Here is a 15,981-nt window from a genome sequence, read left to right as displayed (position 1 = left end):
GAATCCCAAGAGAAAGACCAGTTCCACAATTTTTTTGAGCCACATTTGAAGCAAACTTTAAATACGAGCCAGGATGATGGACTCTGGCCAGGACCATTCAGGGGTTCCCAGAATATGGCGATGAGTCATATTTTGCAGAGGCTTATTGAGGGGGGGGGGACAGAACAACTTGCCCACATAGCTGACATGACAGACTTAGACGCCCAGACACGGTTTCTATGACAGGCTTACTGGCTGGCAACACCCAGACCCAGGAAAAGCCATAAGCTGACCCCACCAAGGGTGGGCCTACATGTAAGGGAAAGTACCTGACACTCCAAACATTCCAACCATTAGATGAGGTTAGATAAGGTGGCCAGATGTCCCTGAGTCTAGCACACACCTATTTCTGTCTTACAGATACCCCTAGACAAATGTCAGCCAGGGTCCTGAACCCTGGAAATCCTCTCACTCCAACCTCTGCTATGATTTAAAAAAAGAAACACACACACACACACACACACACACACACACACACACACACACACACAAACCTCTACCCTGCCTGGGCTCAGGGCTCTCTGCTCTCACTACATTGTCAGCCACAGGGTCCAAGCTCAGAGCCTGAAAGTAAAAGTTCTTTGCTTTTATATAAGGGATTCTGTCTCCGTGGTGGTCTTTTGGGGATCCCCACAATCTGGGCATAACACTTATAGAGGCAAATCCAACCCATAAGGCCACAGTATTTCCAAACAGGTCCAATCAGGGGCAAGCATATACCCTGATGCATGTCCTTCCTGCATATCTCCCACCTAATACAATCGGGGCAACAAGTACATCTTGATGTATTCCCTGCCCACATACCTCCCACCTACATGTGACCAAGCATGTCCAGTGCAGATGGGTCAAGCAAACTTGTTTAGGGTAGTGAAACCTTGTGGCTTGTTATCTCCAGCATTTCAGGAAGTATCTGTCCTTGGGCAAGGGGCTTACTGGTTAGAGGCATTTTTTTGTTTCATGGATCTCTTAGGCACAGTAATTAAAACTTAAAACATGACTTTGGCGCCGGGCAGTGGTGGTGCACACCTGTAATCCCAGCACTCGAGAGGCAGAGGCCTCTCTGTGAGTTCGAGGTCAGCCTGGTCTACAGAGCTAGTCCAGGACAGGCACAAAGCAACAGAGAAACCCTGTCTCGAAAAAACAAAACAAAACAAAACAAAAACATAACTTTGGCTCTCATAATGCCCAGTGAGATGATCAAAGAAATAAATCTGTGGTCTGAGGGAAAAAACCTGCTCCAGAAGTCCTGCGGCTCCATTTTCTTTAAAGCAGAGTTAAGATCCAGACAAAGCAGACCCAGCTCTCCATCCCACGTGGCTCTCAGGCTGAGTGCCACAGAAACCCGAAGCAAGCTTGTCATCCATGTCCCATTCCTACTCTTCCTGATCACATGAAAACTCCTTTTGATTCATCTAGCTGTCGTGTCCCCTGCCTCTGGTATCCCCCTGGATTTCCTCTACTGCTGACCTGAAGATTCAAGCAAAGCTAACGCCTTCTCTCCCAGTCAAGGAGGCCAGCTCCTTGGACATTTGCAGGAACCAAGGAGAGTAGGGTTCTCTTCCTGCAGGGACACTGGGCTAGAGGAATCCAAGCATGGGCTACCTTTAAGTGGAGACAGACATCCCACCAGAGAAGGACAAAAACTGAGATGCTGCCCCTGGAACCGGCAGCTTTAGGACCCTGGCAACGAGCTCCTTCTTCTCTTGGGTTTAAGTCAGTTTGAGCTGGAGTTCCTTGCAAATGGGAGTACTGGTCAGTACTCAGAGTCAGTTCCTCAAATGAAGATCGTTATATCCTCTCTCCTCTTGCCCCATACTGCTCTACACAAATGGACCTTCCATTTCTGGGCTCCCAAGAAATTCCTCTGCACACCACTCTCCACACAGAATATCACTTCCTTACAACTGAAATTCTAAGGACCATTTCCCACACCCCCGTACACAGGGATCTTGCTTAAGGCCAGGTCCAGCTCACTTTTCTTACACCCTTTGGGAGGAAAGCAGCCCTTTGCTTCTGAGATTCATGTTACAGCATCAGTGGTTTTTCGTTTGTCTTGTTTTACAAACTTCCTGATTACTTAAGACTAACACCTGTTTTCTAGTCTCCCCATCCACCCCAGCTCTGCCCTCAGCTCAGACAGACGTCTTTCAGTCTAACAGCCTGCAGTCAGTTCATGTGGTGCTCAGCAGTAAGCACAAGTCTCAGTACTTTACACGTACAGTATTGTAGCTCAAACCTTGAGCACGAGGTGGTATTCTCTCCATTTCACAGGGGAAACTGGGGTATGGGGAAGCTAAATAAACTGGCCTAGAGTAACCCAGCTGCTAAGTGAGGATGCAGACAGGAGAGATGGCAGAGGTGGGACTCTGAACACATTCTCTGGCCTCCCAGTTCCTCATTCTCTGTATCTGCTACATCCTCCACATTTACCCCATGTGCGTTGGTACCGTACAGGTGCCAGGGAATGGGGACTTCCTGAAACAGAGGCAGCGGGCTTCTGAGGGTCTGTGGAGAGGTGTCAGTTAAGGGAGGGACCCTTCCAGGTCCTACAGGTCAGTGATTTCATGTCCTTGCTAGACAGATTCACCAACTACTAAATAGCCAGGAAGCTGGAATGTAGCTGGATTGAAAAGACCTGCTGAAAGGCATGTTATAGATTCTGCTCATCCAGTCGGGGTTCCTCTCTTCCTCAAGTGTCCTCATAGGGAAGGCTACTGCCTTCAGGGCAGCTTCGGCCCTCAGTCCAGGGCGGTGCTCAGAATGCTCCTTCTTGTCCACATCTTCACTCATTACTACCTCAGCCCTCTAAAAACTTCGCACAATTGGTTAAAAAATTCTGCTTTTCTTCTAGTTCTAAACAAGGTGGGGAGGAGTGTGGACAGTTCACCACCTCCAGTGCTTCACCTCTGGATGCAGATTTATCTAAGTCTCCACCTCAGCTTCGAAAACTGCACATACAGCTGCAGTCCAGCCTTCCGGCTGCACAAAGCCACCTTAACAAGGTCTTAGCTACCATCACACCCCGTCCTCCTCCTGCACATCACCCCAGTTATCATTGACACTCTTCTGGCGTCTTCCAAGGCAGAAATATCTCTGCAATGCATGTATGCTGTCATTGTAAATACAAGGCAGCCAAACTCAGCAAGGCCCGCATGGCACCACGCAAGCTTAATTAGTGCTCACGATGACTGTAATTAGAATCGTTTATTGAGTGCTTCCTATGTGCCAAGCGCTGTCCTAGTCAGTTTTCAAGCCCTTAAACCCTTCAAGACAACGCTGTAAGCTGGACAACCCGATCTCCATTATGCCTGCGTGCGCATGGGGCACAAAACAAGGGCACTATAATGGCTCTGTTCCTCTCCAGCAGCAGGTTCACTTGCGAGCATTAAAGAAAAAGAAGGAGGGGAGAGAGAAGTGTCAGAGAAATCCTCAGAAAGGAGGGGAGGCGCGCACTCAGACACTTCCTAGTCATCGTTACTCAGCATTTTGAGGCGAACCGCAGCATGGCCGTCCTGGTCGAAGGATACACCTCTGCCTGGGCAGTCCTAAAGTTGTCCCCAGCCCCAGTCTGGAAGTATCTGACTTACTCATGGGGCATGGCCAGTGTGATCCTAGAGGGACTCTAGAGTGTGAGAGGGGACTGCGACCAACCTCACCCAGCCGTGCACAGTGCACGGTGCAAGCCGGACGTACGGTGGTTCCTTCCCACCGTGTAAGTTCAGGGCGGTGTCTAGGAGCCCGGAAATCCCCGAGGCTGCTCCAGGCGCCTGCGCCAGCTCCTCCCCGTGGACGCCAAGGTCCCCGATCGACCGCGCGGAACGCAGGGCCAGCACTAGGGCAGTCCCGGAGCTCCTCAAGTAGCCGGCTATGGCTCCGCCCTCTGGAATCCTGACTTCCGCCCCACCTCTCGGAGGCGTGGCCTGGGCGTGGCCTGCCGAGGCGCCTTGGCGGGAGCGGGAGGCTAGGGAGCGCGTCCCCGCCGCGCGCGCCCCCGTCCGCCCCGCCCCGCCGTGCTCCTCCCTGTCGCTATAAAGAGAAGGCGGGCGCGGCGCTCGGCTGCAAGCTCCGTCCGGCGCCTCGGATCCGTTTCCATCGGATTCTACAGAAACCCGTGTGGTTCCTCCCCGCGACAGCCAAAATGGTGAAGCTGATCGAGAGCAAGGTACGCGTGCCCGGGCGCTGCGCGCTGCCCGCGGCGCTGTAGAGGCCGCCTTCTGTACCCCCGCCGGCTGAGCGGCCCGGGGCCTGTGCGCGCCCTGGGCTGTAGAGCACGCCCTGGGGGAGGGGACCGGGAGACCCTGGAACGCCGGGAACGGGAGGTGCACGCACTGGCAGCACCCGGGTTCCCCGGGCTGCAGTCTCCCGCACTCTCCCTACCGCTAGCGTGGGGTGGCGGAGGTGAAACGATGGGACCGGGGTGTGGGGGTCCTCCAGTGAACCCGGGTCTGAATCAGGATTCGGAATGTCAGGGAGGAAATGGAGAGCCGCCACTCCTCGCGTACAAGGTGCCGTACGCAGCGCGGGGTGTGCTGTGCCGCAGGGCTAGGCCGGAGTTTGCCTCCGTCAGTGGCCCGCCACCTAGAGGGCCACCAGTGGCCGGTCGGTGCACGGGGGCGGGTCCCTGTTGGAGACCCTTGGATGGGTGCTCCTCCAGGTGACTGCTAAAGAGAAAGGTCCAGGCGGCGCCCGCGGGACTCCTCCTCCTGCGGCTCAGGGCGTGTTTCCGGCAGCGCTGGCTTTGGAATGACTCAGTCCTCAATGTCTTGGCCCAGGGGCCTCGCTACCCTAAGGTTTCATTGATTGACCCATAGTAAGTGGGCTTTGCTGCAATCAGGGCTCTCTCCTTTGGGAGTAGTCCACTACAAAGTCCTGGGTTTGCCCTTTGGGGAAAGAAAAAATACCCAGGGGAAAAACTGTTGCCATATTCGGAGGTTACTGAGAACCAAAATATCCTCCCGATTGGGAAACCCAGCGCCTGTTACACTGTAACTACTCGGGGAATATTTGTAAAGTGGAACGTGAAAGGGGCAGTGGTGGGAATTGATGTTTGGAAGACTGTCTCACAGGGTAACCTAGTTAACTTGTTACCCCAGCTAACTAAGGGAGCTCAAGAAAGGCAGGTCCACGCCTCCAGTTTTGAGCAACTGTCTGGGCCTGGTTGGGTCTCAGTACAAATGAGTTTGCGCAGAATCTACCTACTCACTACCAGTGGTTTAGACTCAGCACCCATTTGGGTCCTTACCAGTCTAAACTGCCTTCCTTATGAGACCTTTGCCATTCCAGTAGGAAGGTGTACATGAGTGACAGGAAACCAGTTATTCGTAAAAGGCTCGGCCCCCAAAGGTTAATCTAATGAGCTTAAGTTGGCTGGTTTAACCATGCGGAACAGCTGTTTCTTAGGACTGTATGGGTAGTTAAGGGCCCCTGGGGTCTGTCTCCAGACAGGAATGGAGTGATGGACTACGAGGTCATGAAGAAACCAACAGTTGGTTTGCTTTGTTTATTTTTAAGACTAAAACTGCTATTTATTGAGCTACACACAAGCTCAGTGCTTTACAGACCGCTGTGTTAGACCAGGGTGTTGGCTCATGCCTCTAATCACTAGCACTCAGGAGGCTGAGGCAGGAGGATCACCACCGTCCTGGGCTACAGGTGAGAACCTGTCTCAAAAAGCAAAGGCCACTTTAAAGTTATGTGCAGGGGTGGGACATTCACTTGTGGGGATCAGAAGACAACTTAGAAGGTCAGTTCACTCCTGCCTTGTGGGTCCTGGATATTGAACTTGGTTCCACAGTCTTGGTGGCAAGCACCTTAATCTGCTGAGTCACCTCGTGAGAAGATGCTTGGTCGTGACCTGCTCCTAACCACTGCGTCTGTGTTGTTTTGTCTCCAGATCATTGTGTCAGTGGTGGACCACTTACTAATTGTGATTATCGGTTTCTGGAGCTCAAATTTGGGGTTTGCTTCTTAGTAGATAATTCTGAATACTCTTCAAGCCCGTAGTTCAGGCAAGTTTATACATCTGGGGAAGAGAACTTGTTTACGAAGTTTGCACATCCCTGCTTCTGTACTCACATTCCCTGAAGCCGGGAATTAGGATGGCAAGTCTCTTTTTCAGAGTCTTCGGCAGTTTGACCTAGATTTGATTCATAGCTGTTTGGTTGGGGGAAACCTTGAGAGTGGTTGAAATGCAGTTCGTCCTGCTTTTCATGCAGTGTTGTCAAATTTTTATTGAGGATCAGGCGTATTCCAGATGATGTGGGTGTCGTCAGACCGTCTTGACCTCCGCCTTGCAGTAAAGAATGGGTGGTGTGGCCTGTCTGAAAATCATAGAAGGGGAGGTTTTATATGAAATTTATCTGCATCAACCAGTGGTGGTTTGGAAAAGTACTTTCCATTACTCGGCACTGCATTCCTACCTCCTGACCCTAACACTTAGCTCTCCTCGCACCCACAACATGGGGTTGATGGACCTGTATAATTAGGGTAATCTCTGGAAGTTGTCATAACTATTCTGTACTGTTCTCAGAAATGACATTTGATTATTTTTCTTGAAAAAAATATTAGCTAGAAGTTAAAAACCTAAAAGTAATTAATTGTAGTCGGGGCTGAAGAGATGGCTCAGAGGTTAAGAGCACTGGCTGTTCAATCCCCAGCACTCACGTGGTGGTCTGTAATCATCTGTAACTCCAGTTCCAATGCATCTTCTGGCCTCTGAAGGCACCGGGCACCAAGTGATGTACGGAGACAAAAACATTGATGCACGTAAAATTAAAATTAAAAAAAAAATAATAAAGTAACCATACTCCATGATGTCCTATGTTGGGCCAGATCTGATGATTCTTAATTTGTCTTTGTTGTTGTTTTGTTTTTTTGTTTTTCCAAACGGGTTTCTCTGTAGACTAGGCTGACCTTGAACTCGTGGAGACCCACTTGCCTCTGCCTCCTGAGTGCTGGGATTAAAGGCGTGCGCCACCACTCCTGGCTGCCTTGGTTTTGGATAACTAGTTTGACCCACATTTTTCCCCTGGAGGAAATGTTGACTACAGATAGAGCTGTTTGTGTTTTTTGGATTCATCTTTGTTGGCCTAGTTGGAGTTTTAGTCAGCACCAAGTGACAGATGGTTTAAACGAGTCCCTGGTAACTAGAATGTTAGGTTCCTAGGGTTACAGTATCAGGGCTTTGGGTAAATAATTCAGGGAGGCTGGTGGTGAGGGTTTGTTTTTTAATCTTTTTTTTTTTTTTTTTTTGCTGGGGCTTTCATGTGATGGGTGTTACTTAAGCAAAACAGCCGAAGAAGAATTTCTTCTTGAGGAACTAAAAGTTGGATTCATCTAAAACACAGTGAGTTTTGGTCATAGGGCAAAAGCCAAAGGTTGAGAAGCAGTGTGATCCCAACTCTAGAGGCCCTGTGTAAAGCACACCGAAGGGGCTGGAGAGCTGGCAGAGCCGTTCAGAGTGCCTTCTACTCTTCCAGAGGGCCCTTCTTCAGTGCCCACTACCCATGGCTCCAGCTCAAGGGGATCTCGTGCCCTCTCCGGACCTCTGTGCACCAGCAGATACACACACACACACACACACACACACACACACACACACACACACAATCTTAAACAAAGCACACAGAATCTATTATGCTAATAGGGACCTGAGTAGGTCTGTCTCCTGGACTCTGCCATGGGCTCTAGGGTCTTTCCCATGTTTTACCTAGACAAGTTCTTTTATTTCCCTGTTGGCTAAGTAACTTGTGACTTTTCCGTTGCTTAACCGTGTCTTGGGGCTTCTTCAGTCTTGGAGGCTCCTTTCGTCAGCCCCTAAGAATCCAGTGTCTATCATAGGAAGTAGTCAGGTGCTGTCGATGGAAGGCAAGGGCAGAGTACTTGCCTGGCATGTGCAGGGCCCTGGGTCCGCAGCACCATCACTACGCCAGATTAGTCGGTTCACAATATTTTATAAGGTATTCCTGGAGACGTGAAGACTTTCTCATTTCATCCTGTCAAGTATAACAGTACCAACTGTGTGCAAGATTCCTTTTAAGCCACTTTATTTGGTTGCTTTGGATAAAAAGTAGGCCCTAAGAGCACAAACTCCTAGGTTGTACTTAATATCTCTTTACTGTTTGTTTGTGTGTTTGCTTAGGTCTTTTCTTCTTGGCAGGGAGAGGGGTGGTCTCACTGGCTGGCCTGGAACTGGCCAATGTAGACCAGGTTGGCCACCACCCAGAGATGATTGCCTACCTCTGTCTCCTGAGAGGGCACTGGGTTTGAAGGCATGCATCACACCTGGACGTGTCTTCTGGAAAGTGAAAGTGTGTAACACAGGTGTTTTTTTCTCCCTCCTCAGGAAGCTTTTCGAGAGGCCCTGGCGTCTGCGGGAGACAAGCTTGTAGTTGTGGACTTCTCTGCCACTTGGTGTGGACCTTGCAAAATGATCAAGCCCTTCTTTCATGTGAGTCTAGGAGCTCTGGGCTTTGAGGCTGGCTAGTGGTCACAGGCTGGGGTGAAAGGATTGGTAATGAGTGGGTGGCTGTAAGGGCTGTGCTGTTTTCCTGTGTCAGTGGCCAAGAGGAGTAGCATTAACAACTTACATAATAAAGTTTGCTGGGGACAGCTTTCGGGAGTTAGCTTTGTTTAAGTAATTTTCTCTCTCTGTCTCTCTGTCTCTCCTATTTGAAACCTGGGCCTAGTGTGAAATTTAGGCCTCAGTTACAGTGCCAAATTAGTCTACACTTGAGAAACTTCGGCTCAGAGACAGCTGTGTCCCTGATGCTTACCTAGTCTCTAGGCTGGATTTTTAGACCTGACTGGTGAGATTGCTCAGTGGCCTGGTTTGGGTCCTTGAAACCCACCCTGGAGAGAACCAGCTCCCAAAAGTTGCCCTATGACTTCCACATGCATATATATATGTACATACATACAGGAATAATAATGCAGTAATAAGTAAAAATTAAAAATTTTTAGTATATGTGACTGGAGAGGTGCCTCTGGTTAAGAGCTGCTCTTCAGGGGACCTAGGTTTGGTTCCCAGCACCCAAATAGAGGGTCACAACCTTCTATAACTCTAGTTCCGGGGCAGTCAGCGCCCTCTTCTGGCCTCTACAGGCACCAGACACACATGGTACACTGACATGCATGCAGGCAAAACACTCATATGCATAAAATGAAAGTAAATAAATCTTTAATCTCTACATCTCTCTTGAAGCTTAACTATGTTGACTGCCATTATCTAGTTCTAACGTTTTTTGGTTAATTTTTAATTTTCCAGTCCCTCTCTGAAAAGTATTCCAATGTGGTGTTCCTTGAAGTAGATGTGGATGACTGCCAGGTACGTAGTGAGAAATTGGATGCTGCCAAGCATCTCAGAGTGGCCTGTCCTCTTAAGACTACCCTGTTCTTTAAAGTAAAAGTGTGAAGTAATATCCAAAGTAGGGGGCCTGGAGAGATGTGATGCATATTTTGTAAATTAAACCAAAAAACAAAACAGATGTCTGTAACCTTTTAAATACCATGTATTTCAGCTTTGCTCAGAAAGCTAGACATGGATTAATAGGAGTGAAGTGACTGAGGGTGGGTAACGTTACTGTGATTCTGTAGAAGACTATCCTAGTACTAGTGTGTAGACCTGTTATACACACCCCAAAAATCTGAGGCTGGGCATGAAGGAGGGAAACAGGTCAGCAGTTACCAGGAGTGGAGTATGGGTAGTGATTATCAACAAGGGCAGCTGGGAAAGCAAGGGGCTGGTTTACACTCTGCTGCTGATCACGTGACCCTGTGTTGGTCACAACTCAGAACTTGTGAACTCTGGCAAAATGTGAGCTTTCCTATATATAAGTAGTTTTTAAAAAGCAGGAAGTAGGGATTTGACCCCGGGTTAAGGGAAGGGATGAAGAAAGAAACTCGGGGTCAAGAATGGTGTGTATGAGAATATGGTGGCTCATGCTGCAGTCCCTAATCTCTGCAGCGTGAGGTTCTAAGAGCAAAAGAACCTGAGGGTTCCTCGGATCACTCAGAGTAGGCTCACAGCCCACAGAGCATCGGCTGGAGAGTGAAGGAAGGCCTTTAATAACGATGACAGGCTTACTGAGGTCCACAAACGCTTTGATAGGTGGTAGTGCTGCTGTGTTTGTGGATAGTCACTTGGCATTGCTACTGTGTCAGTACTCCAGAATTTCAGTTTAACCTAGTCTGGAGCTGGTGTGTTTGGGGAATTTATTTATGGTAATATAGACAGGAAAACCTTGGACAATGTTTTTATTTAAAAAGAGTTGGGGGGGGGCATTAATAAAGTTGAAAACAAATGTATATTAATTAAAAAACCAACACTACTTAACCATTGTTAATAATTAACCATTTGGAGTTAAGCTGTTGCTGGCCTATCTTGATCTCTTTCTTTTTTTTAAAGATTGATTTATTTATTATACATACAGTGTTCTGTCCACACATATCCCTGCAGGCCAGAAGAGGGCGTCAGATCTCATTACAGATGGTTGGGAGCCACCATGTGGTTGCTGGGAATTGAACTCAGGACCTTTGGAAGAACAAGCAGTGCTCTTAACCTCTGAGCCATCTCTCCAGCCCCGTATCTTGATCTCTACTGCTATGTAAATCTAGAAAATAAACTATGTAGGAAGTGCTGGACATACAGGAATGATAGGCACTGTAAAACAGCTTTCTCTTTTGCTGCTAAACATAGAGACTGCCAGAGCTGAAGCCTTAGTAGATGGGGTGTATGAAGTCTGCCCTGGATGGGCAGAGCTGGTGGGTTAGCTGGCATGAAAGTCATGGGACTAAAGTACAGTCAGGAGTTCTGCCTGTGGGGTTGAGGAGTGGGAGGATCTAACGTGTGTACAGGAACATATATGAGGATTGAAAGTGCATTAGGCAGAAACATCATTTCCATGTCAAGTTGAATTGCTGGAGAGATGACTGGTTAAGAGCACTTACCCAAGTTGTGTTCCCAGCACCCACATCAGGTGGCTCACTGTAACTCTAGTTCTAGGAGTCTGAGCCCCTTTGTAGGTATTTATACATTGCCTTAATTTGGGTTTCTTTATCCATGATGAAACACCATGACCAAAAGCAACTTAAAGAGGAAAGGGTTTATTTTGCTGACATTTCACATAGTCCATCACAGAAGCAAGTCAGGGCTGGAGGCTGGAGCTGATACAGAGGCCATGGAGGAGAGCTGTTTCCTGGCTTACACAGCCTGCTTTCTTATAGCATAGATCTTTAGCAGAACTATTGTTATTCATACAGTGGGATGGTAAAAAGTGGGGTGCATGAGTATTTCATATGGGAAAGTCCATATCTGTGGATGTACATGTGCCTCTACGTGTGTGAATATGTGTGTGAGAGACAGTGCCTACAGCGTGCATTTTGAAAAGAAGGGTATGCATTTAGGTGCATTCATGATAAGATTAGTAAGTAATGGATAGCTTCCAGTCTTTCTTCATGAGTCAAACTGTAGAATTTTCTGGAACCCAGCAGTTCCGTTTTATATTTTAAAACCTAAGGCTATATGTATTTATCTACAAATATATATATATATATATATATATATATATATATATATACATAACTTGTAAATGATCTGAAAGTCCATTAAGAGTAGTTGAAATGTGAAATAAAATACTATATCACCTTTAAAAAGTCATTTTGACACACAGCAAAATGAGAAAGTTCTTGGTTTTATTCCTGTTTCTTTTTTTAGATAGATTCATCTTTGGTATAAGCATTTTGCTTAAATGTGTGAATGAACACTCACTTATGTGCTTGATGCCTGTGGAGGGCAGAAGAGGGCATTCAATCCCTGAAACTAGAGTAAACGGTTTGAACCACCTGTGGGTGCTGAGACTCAAACCCAGGCCTCTGCAAGAAAAGACCTCCTTTTCCAGTGTTTGTGATGTATTTGTTTGAGGGTTGATTTGTATGTACACAGGGTGTTACAGCCCCATCTGGCCTTGAAGTGGCTGTGTGGCTAAGGATAGCCTTCTCATGCCCCTGCCTCCACTTCCCAAGTCCTGAGACTTCAGGTGTGCACCGTTGTGCTTGGCTAAGGGTCAATTGGGTTGTAATTGAATATCTGGCCCTTAGCCCAGCAGCATGTGTGCACACCTGTAATCCCAGCGCTCAGGAAGCTGAGGCAGGAGGATCTTGAATTCATGCCAACTTTGGCAATGGGGCAAGAACCCACCCAGAGGGTTAGGATTATTTGCCTAGCATGTGCAAAGCCCTAGCTTCCAACCCCAGAAAACAAATAGTAGTTAGCCATCGTCTGTATATACCCCACTCCCTTAGTAAAATTGGAAGATCTCAGCAAAAACCAGAAGAATATGTCATTTCCTCTTGATACTGAAATGTTGGGAACTTCATTGATTGAACAGCATAGTGAGTGCCTATGGCACTGGCTGATCCCAGTAGCATCCTTTTGTTAGTGTCCGTGCTTGGATGCAGAGGTTAGGAAGGGTTCTTCATTGAGCTTTTGTGTTGCTGCTGTAGTGATTGTATTGATGCTCGTATGCCCAGAAGGTTCTGAGGCTGAGGTTTGGGGTGTGTAATGGAAAAGAGGTCTGGTTTTTGGAACTTTCCATCCGAGTCTAATGTTCACATTCTTGTTGTCGTCCTCTCTCCCCGACCACCTTCCCCGACACCCCAGGACCTTGCTGCAGAATGCGAAGTCAAATGCATGCCAACCTTCCAGTTTTATAAAACGGGTCTAAAGGTATGTCTCCCTGACTTTAAGAACACCAGCTGGAGCTGGGCATAGTGGCACACACCTTTAATCCCAGCACTCGGGAGGCAGAGGCAGACACAGATGGGTCTCTGAGTTTGAGGACAGCCAGGTCTACACAGAGAAACTGTCCTCAAACACCCAAAGGGGGGGGGGGGGACAACAGCTGGGGCTGGGTGTTGTGGCACACTTGTAATCCCAGCACTGAGAGTGACCTGGAAGATGGCTGTAAGTTCGGGTCAGCCTGGGCTACGGAGTAAGACCCTGTTTCCCAAAACAGGAGGGGAAAAAATTACCAAGTGGACAAAAGAATGTGTGTGTCAACACAAGTGACTGAAGTGACTCACCTGGGAGATGTGTGATACCATTTTATATTTCATGATGGTAGAGCTATGACATGATGCGCATGCTTTATTCTAGCACTTAGGAGGCCAAGGCAGGAGGATTGCTGCAAGTTTGAGGTTAGCCTGGGACACATAGTGAGTTGCAGGCTAACCTGGGTTACACAGGGAGGCCACATCTCAACCAAAACTGTACATGCAGAAAGCGCTGAAGTGACTTAAACACAAGAACTGTGTCAGCACTTTCTACGTTCAAGATGACGGGGCTGGGTGGGATACTGTGATCTCAGCGCTTGTGAGCCTGAGGCATGAGAAACACCTGGGGTTCAAGGCCAGCCTGGGGACCAGAAAAGAGCTTGTCTCTTTTTTTAAAAACAAAAGGCATTGTCTTCCTTCCTGGACCTTTATGCGTCGTAATGCAGTGCCTAATTGAAAATTCCTCTCTTAAAGACCAGTCACTGTCTCTATGGCTGGTTCATCATTCATGTTGAAAAGCAGGTTTTCCTAGACCTTGGCAGGTCATTCATTCTTACTAAGAGCTATTTATTTGTTGGGGGAAAATTGCACTGGAGCCCTTTGGTTTTTCTCCAAAGTGGTTTATTTTTGCTGTTAGTTTTGTCTTTCGTTTAGGTTTGTGTTTTTTGAAAACTATGTTCAAGAGAGTCAAGTAAACTCCCACATTTTTTGTTCTTTTGTGACTACAGCTCTGTGCAGAATAATGGCTCTGCTCACTAATGTCCTTTCATCTCTTACCAGGTGGGTGAATTCTCTGGCGCTAACAAGGAAAAGCTTGAGGCCTCTATTTCTGAATTTGCCTAATCATGCCCTGAAAAACAGAACCAGCCACCAGCTGTTTAAACCTGTAACTTTTTTTTAATTAAAAAAAAAAAAAAAATGAAGTGTGAGGAGAGTCTATGCCCAACTGCCATCTGATTATAAATGACAATAAAATATTAATTCTGCCCTTTTTAAAACTGTCTGTTGTCTTTTAATATAAATGAGAAATGGCTTGAACTAATCCCCTTATTTTTAGTAACATTTAGCCATTGGTTTTGTTTGTTTGTTTGTTTTACAATTTAAAGGATAGGAGCCTGGAGAGGTGGCTCAGTAGTTAAGAGCATTGGCTATTCTTGCAGTGGACCTGGGTGGGTTTACTTCCTAGCACCCATATGAGAGCTAACCACCTGTTATTCCAGTTGCCTCCCTGGACACCAGGCATGCATGCAGTTCATGTATATACATCCATGCAAGTAAAACATATTTAAAAACCTTTTAAATCTTAAAAACAATTTAGAAGAAATACTAGCTTAATATAGTTTTAGAAAAATCTCATTATGCAGTTACGTTAAAGTCTTTAGGGATTTTTGTTGTTTTACTTTAATAAACAGAAAATTAGCACATAAACAGACCCACTGTGTGGTCCTGATCATGAGCGTGACTGATGGTTCACTTGTCATGACGCATTTCCATGGTCACTGCTTTTTAAAAAGCCTGGTTTTAGTGGTGGTACGTGCCTCTGGGCCTCATGAAACTGTATGTATACGTACATGGAGATTTTAAACCGAGTAGGAAGGTGGAAATGATTCAGAAAACCTTGTAAACAGCAAGGGGATGAGGGCTGCCTGAAGAAAGTTTTCAGGTTGATAACGAAAGCCATAGAATTCTCAGTTGTAGGCTAGATGTCCCATTAACCTTTGCACTAGTCATTGTTGGTGTAGATGCTATAGTTCCCAGTCACCAATGAAGACAGGCAGACCAGGGTTAAGTAGTTCCCAACATCCCAGCTAGTCTGGATCAGCTGGCATTTGAACTGGACAGTTGTGACCCCAGAATACATCGCTCTTAGTAGCAGTCCAAGGATGGTGTGTGTAGTGATTGGGTCTAGGTTTCTTGCCTCTAATAAAATTAGGGTGATAAACTTGGAATCTGTGATTGACTGGAGGAATGTGGTATGGGCAAGGCCCTATGGGCTTGGCATTTAGCTATAAATAAGACAATACAGCTTACACAGAAAAGAAGGGGCCGTGTGGGGTGCATTTTATGAGGCAGGAAGAAGTCGGAGACTGGCCACAGGAATAGAGTAACAGTGGAATCTGCTCCGGGCCAGGTGGGTGGATAGGGTGCTATGAGATAGCGGGGCTGAAATTTGATAGACGAAAATGATTCCGGCTGCCAAGTGCCAGGGACTCGGCTTTGCAGAGGAAAACACCAGGCACAAAGGATCCAAGGTGAAGAGGGTGGTGCAGAAACCATCAAAGCATCGAAGAAAGATGGAGCGGCAGAGCCCAGTCATCCCAGGCTTCACTTGTGTAAGGTGATGGGAGGAAGCCACTGGCTGTGACTGAAGAGATCCATTTCAGCGTGAGGCATGGAGATTAGAAATGAAGCCTGATGGACCTCTGTAGGTACCTAGGGCAGGAAAAATGAGAGCAATGAGAGATGTGGGGAGGTTGATGGGATGGAGCGAGCAGTCTGAGGACTTGGGAGAGTAGGATCCAAGGAGGTTTCCTCACTTTCTGAACTAAACACCTGGGGTACTGTGGGGAGGAGGGTCTGAGCAAGCAGGTGAAGGTAATGAAGTCTCTAGGAATTTCAGGTGGTTCATTCAAATGAGAAGCCTGTGGAGGGCTGTTGGGTATTTATTTTGTATTTACTCTGCAGCGCAGCACCAGGCACAGAGCTCAATCCCAGCCCCAAAATGATGCTAGCATAAAACTCCACAAGGCTAGACAGGAACAGGAATTGGAAGATGCCCTTTAGGAACATTTGGGAAAATCAAGGAAGAGAATCCAGAGTGAAGATGGGGCCTAAAGAACTCTAACATTTGGAGATGGGGGGCAAAAACCAGGAACAGAGGAGACTTCAGGT

At 47.2% G+C, this 15,981-nt stretch overlaps 1 protein-coding gene across 1 annotated transcript; it reads left to right on the top strand.

Moving 5' to 3' along the window:
• Positions 1 to 3,953: 3,953 nt before the first annotated feature.
• On the top strand, positions 3,954 to 14,087 carry LOC118578443 (thioredoxin). The gene is made up of 5 exons (XM_036179389.1): positions 3,954 to 4,201; positions 8,384 to 8,488; positions 9,305 to 9,364; positions 12,698 to 12,763; positions 13,870 to 14,087. Exons 1-5 carry the CDS (start codon positions 4,178 to 4,180, stop codon positions 13,930 to 13,932), a joined length of 318 nt encoding a protein of 105 aa, XP_036035282.1. The 5' UTR covers positions 3,954 to 4,177; the 3' UTR covers positions 13,933 to 14,087.
• Positions 14,088 to 15,981: the final 1,894 nt, after the last annotated feature.

This window comes from Onychomys torridus, chromosome 2 (genome assembly GCF_903995425.1).
Source record: "Onychomys torridus chromosome 2, mOncTor1.1, whole genome shotgun sequence".
Classification (NCBI taxonomy): Eukaryota; Metazoa; Chordata; class Mammalia; order Rodentia; family Cricetidae; genus Onychomys; species Onychomys torridus.
Note: the sequence above shows the minus strand (reverse complement) of the source record. Positions and strands in the feature narration are given on the sequence as shown.

Coding starts and splice junctions, on each gene's coding strand:
- LOC118578443 (XM_036179389.1), top strand. CDS start 4,178: ATGGTGAAGCTGATCGAGAGCAAG. Junction 8,489..9,304: donor TGATCAAGCCCTTCTTTCAT/GTGAGTCTAGGA, acceptor TTAATTTTCCAG/TCCCTCTCTGAAAAGTATTC. Junction 9,365..12,697: donor TAGATGTGGATGACTGCCAG/GTACGTAGTGAG, acceptor CCGACACCCCAG/GACCTTGCTGCAGAATGCGA.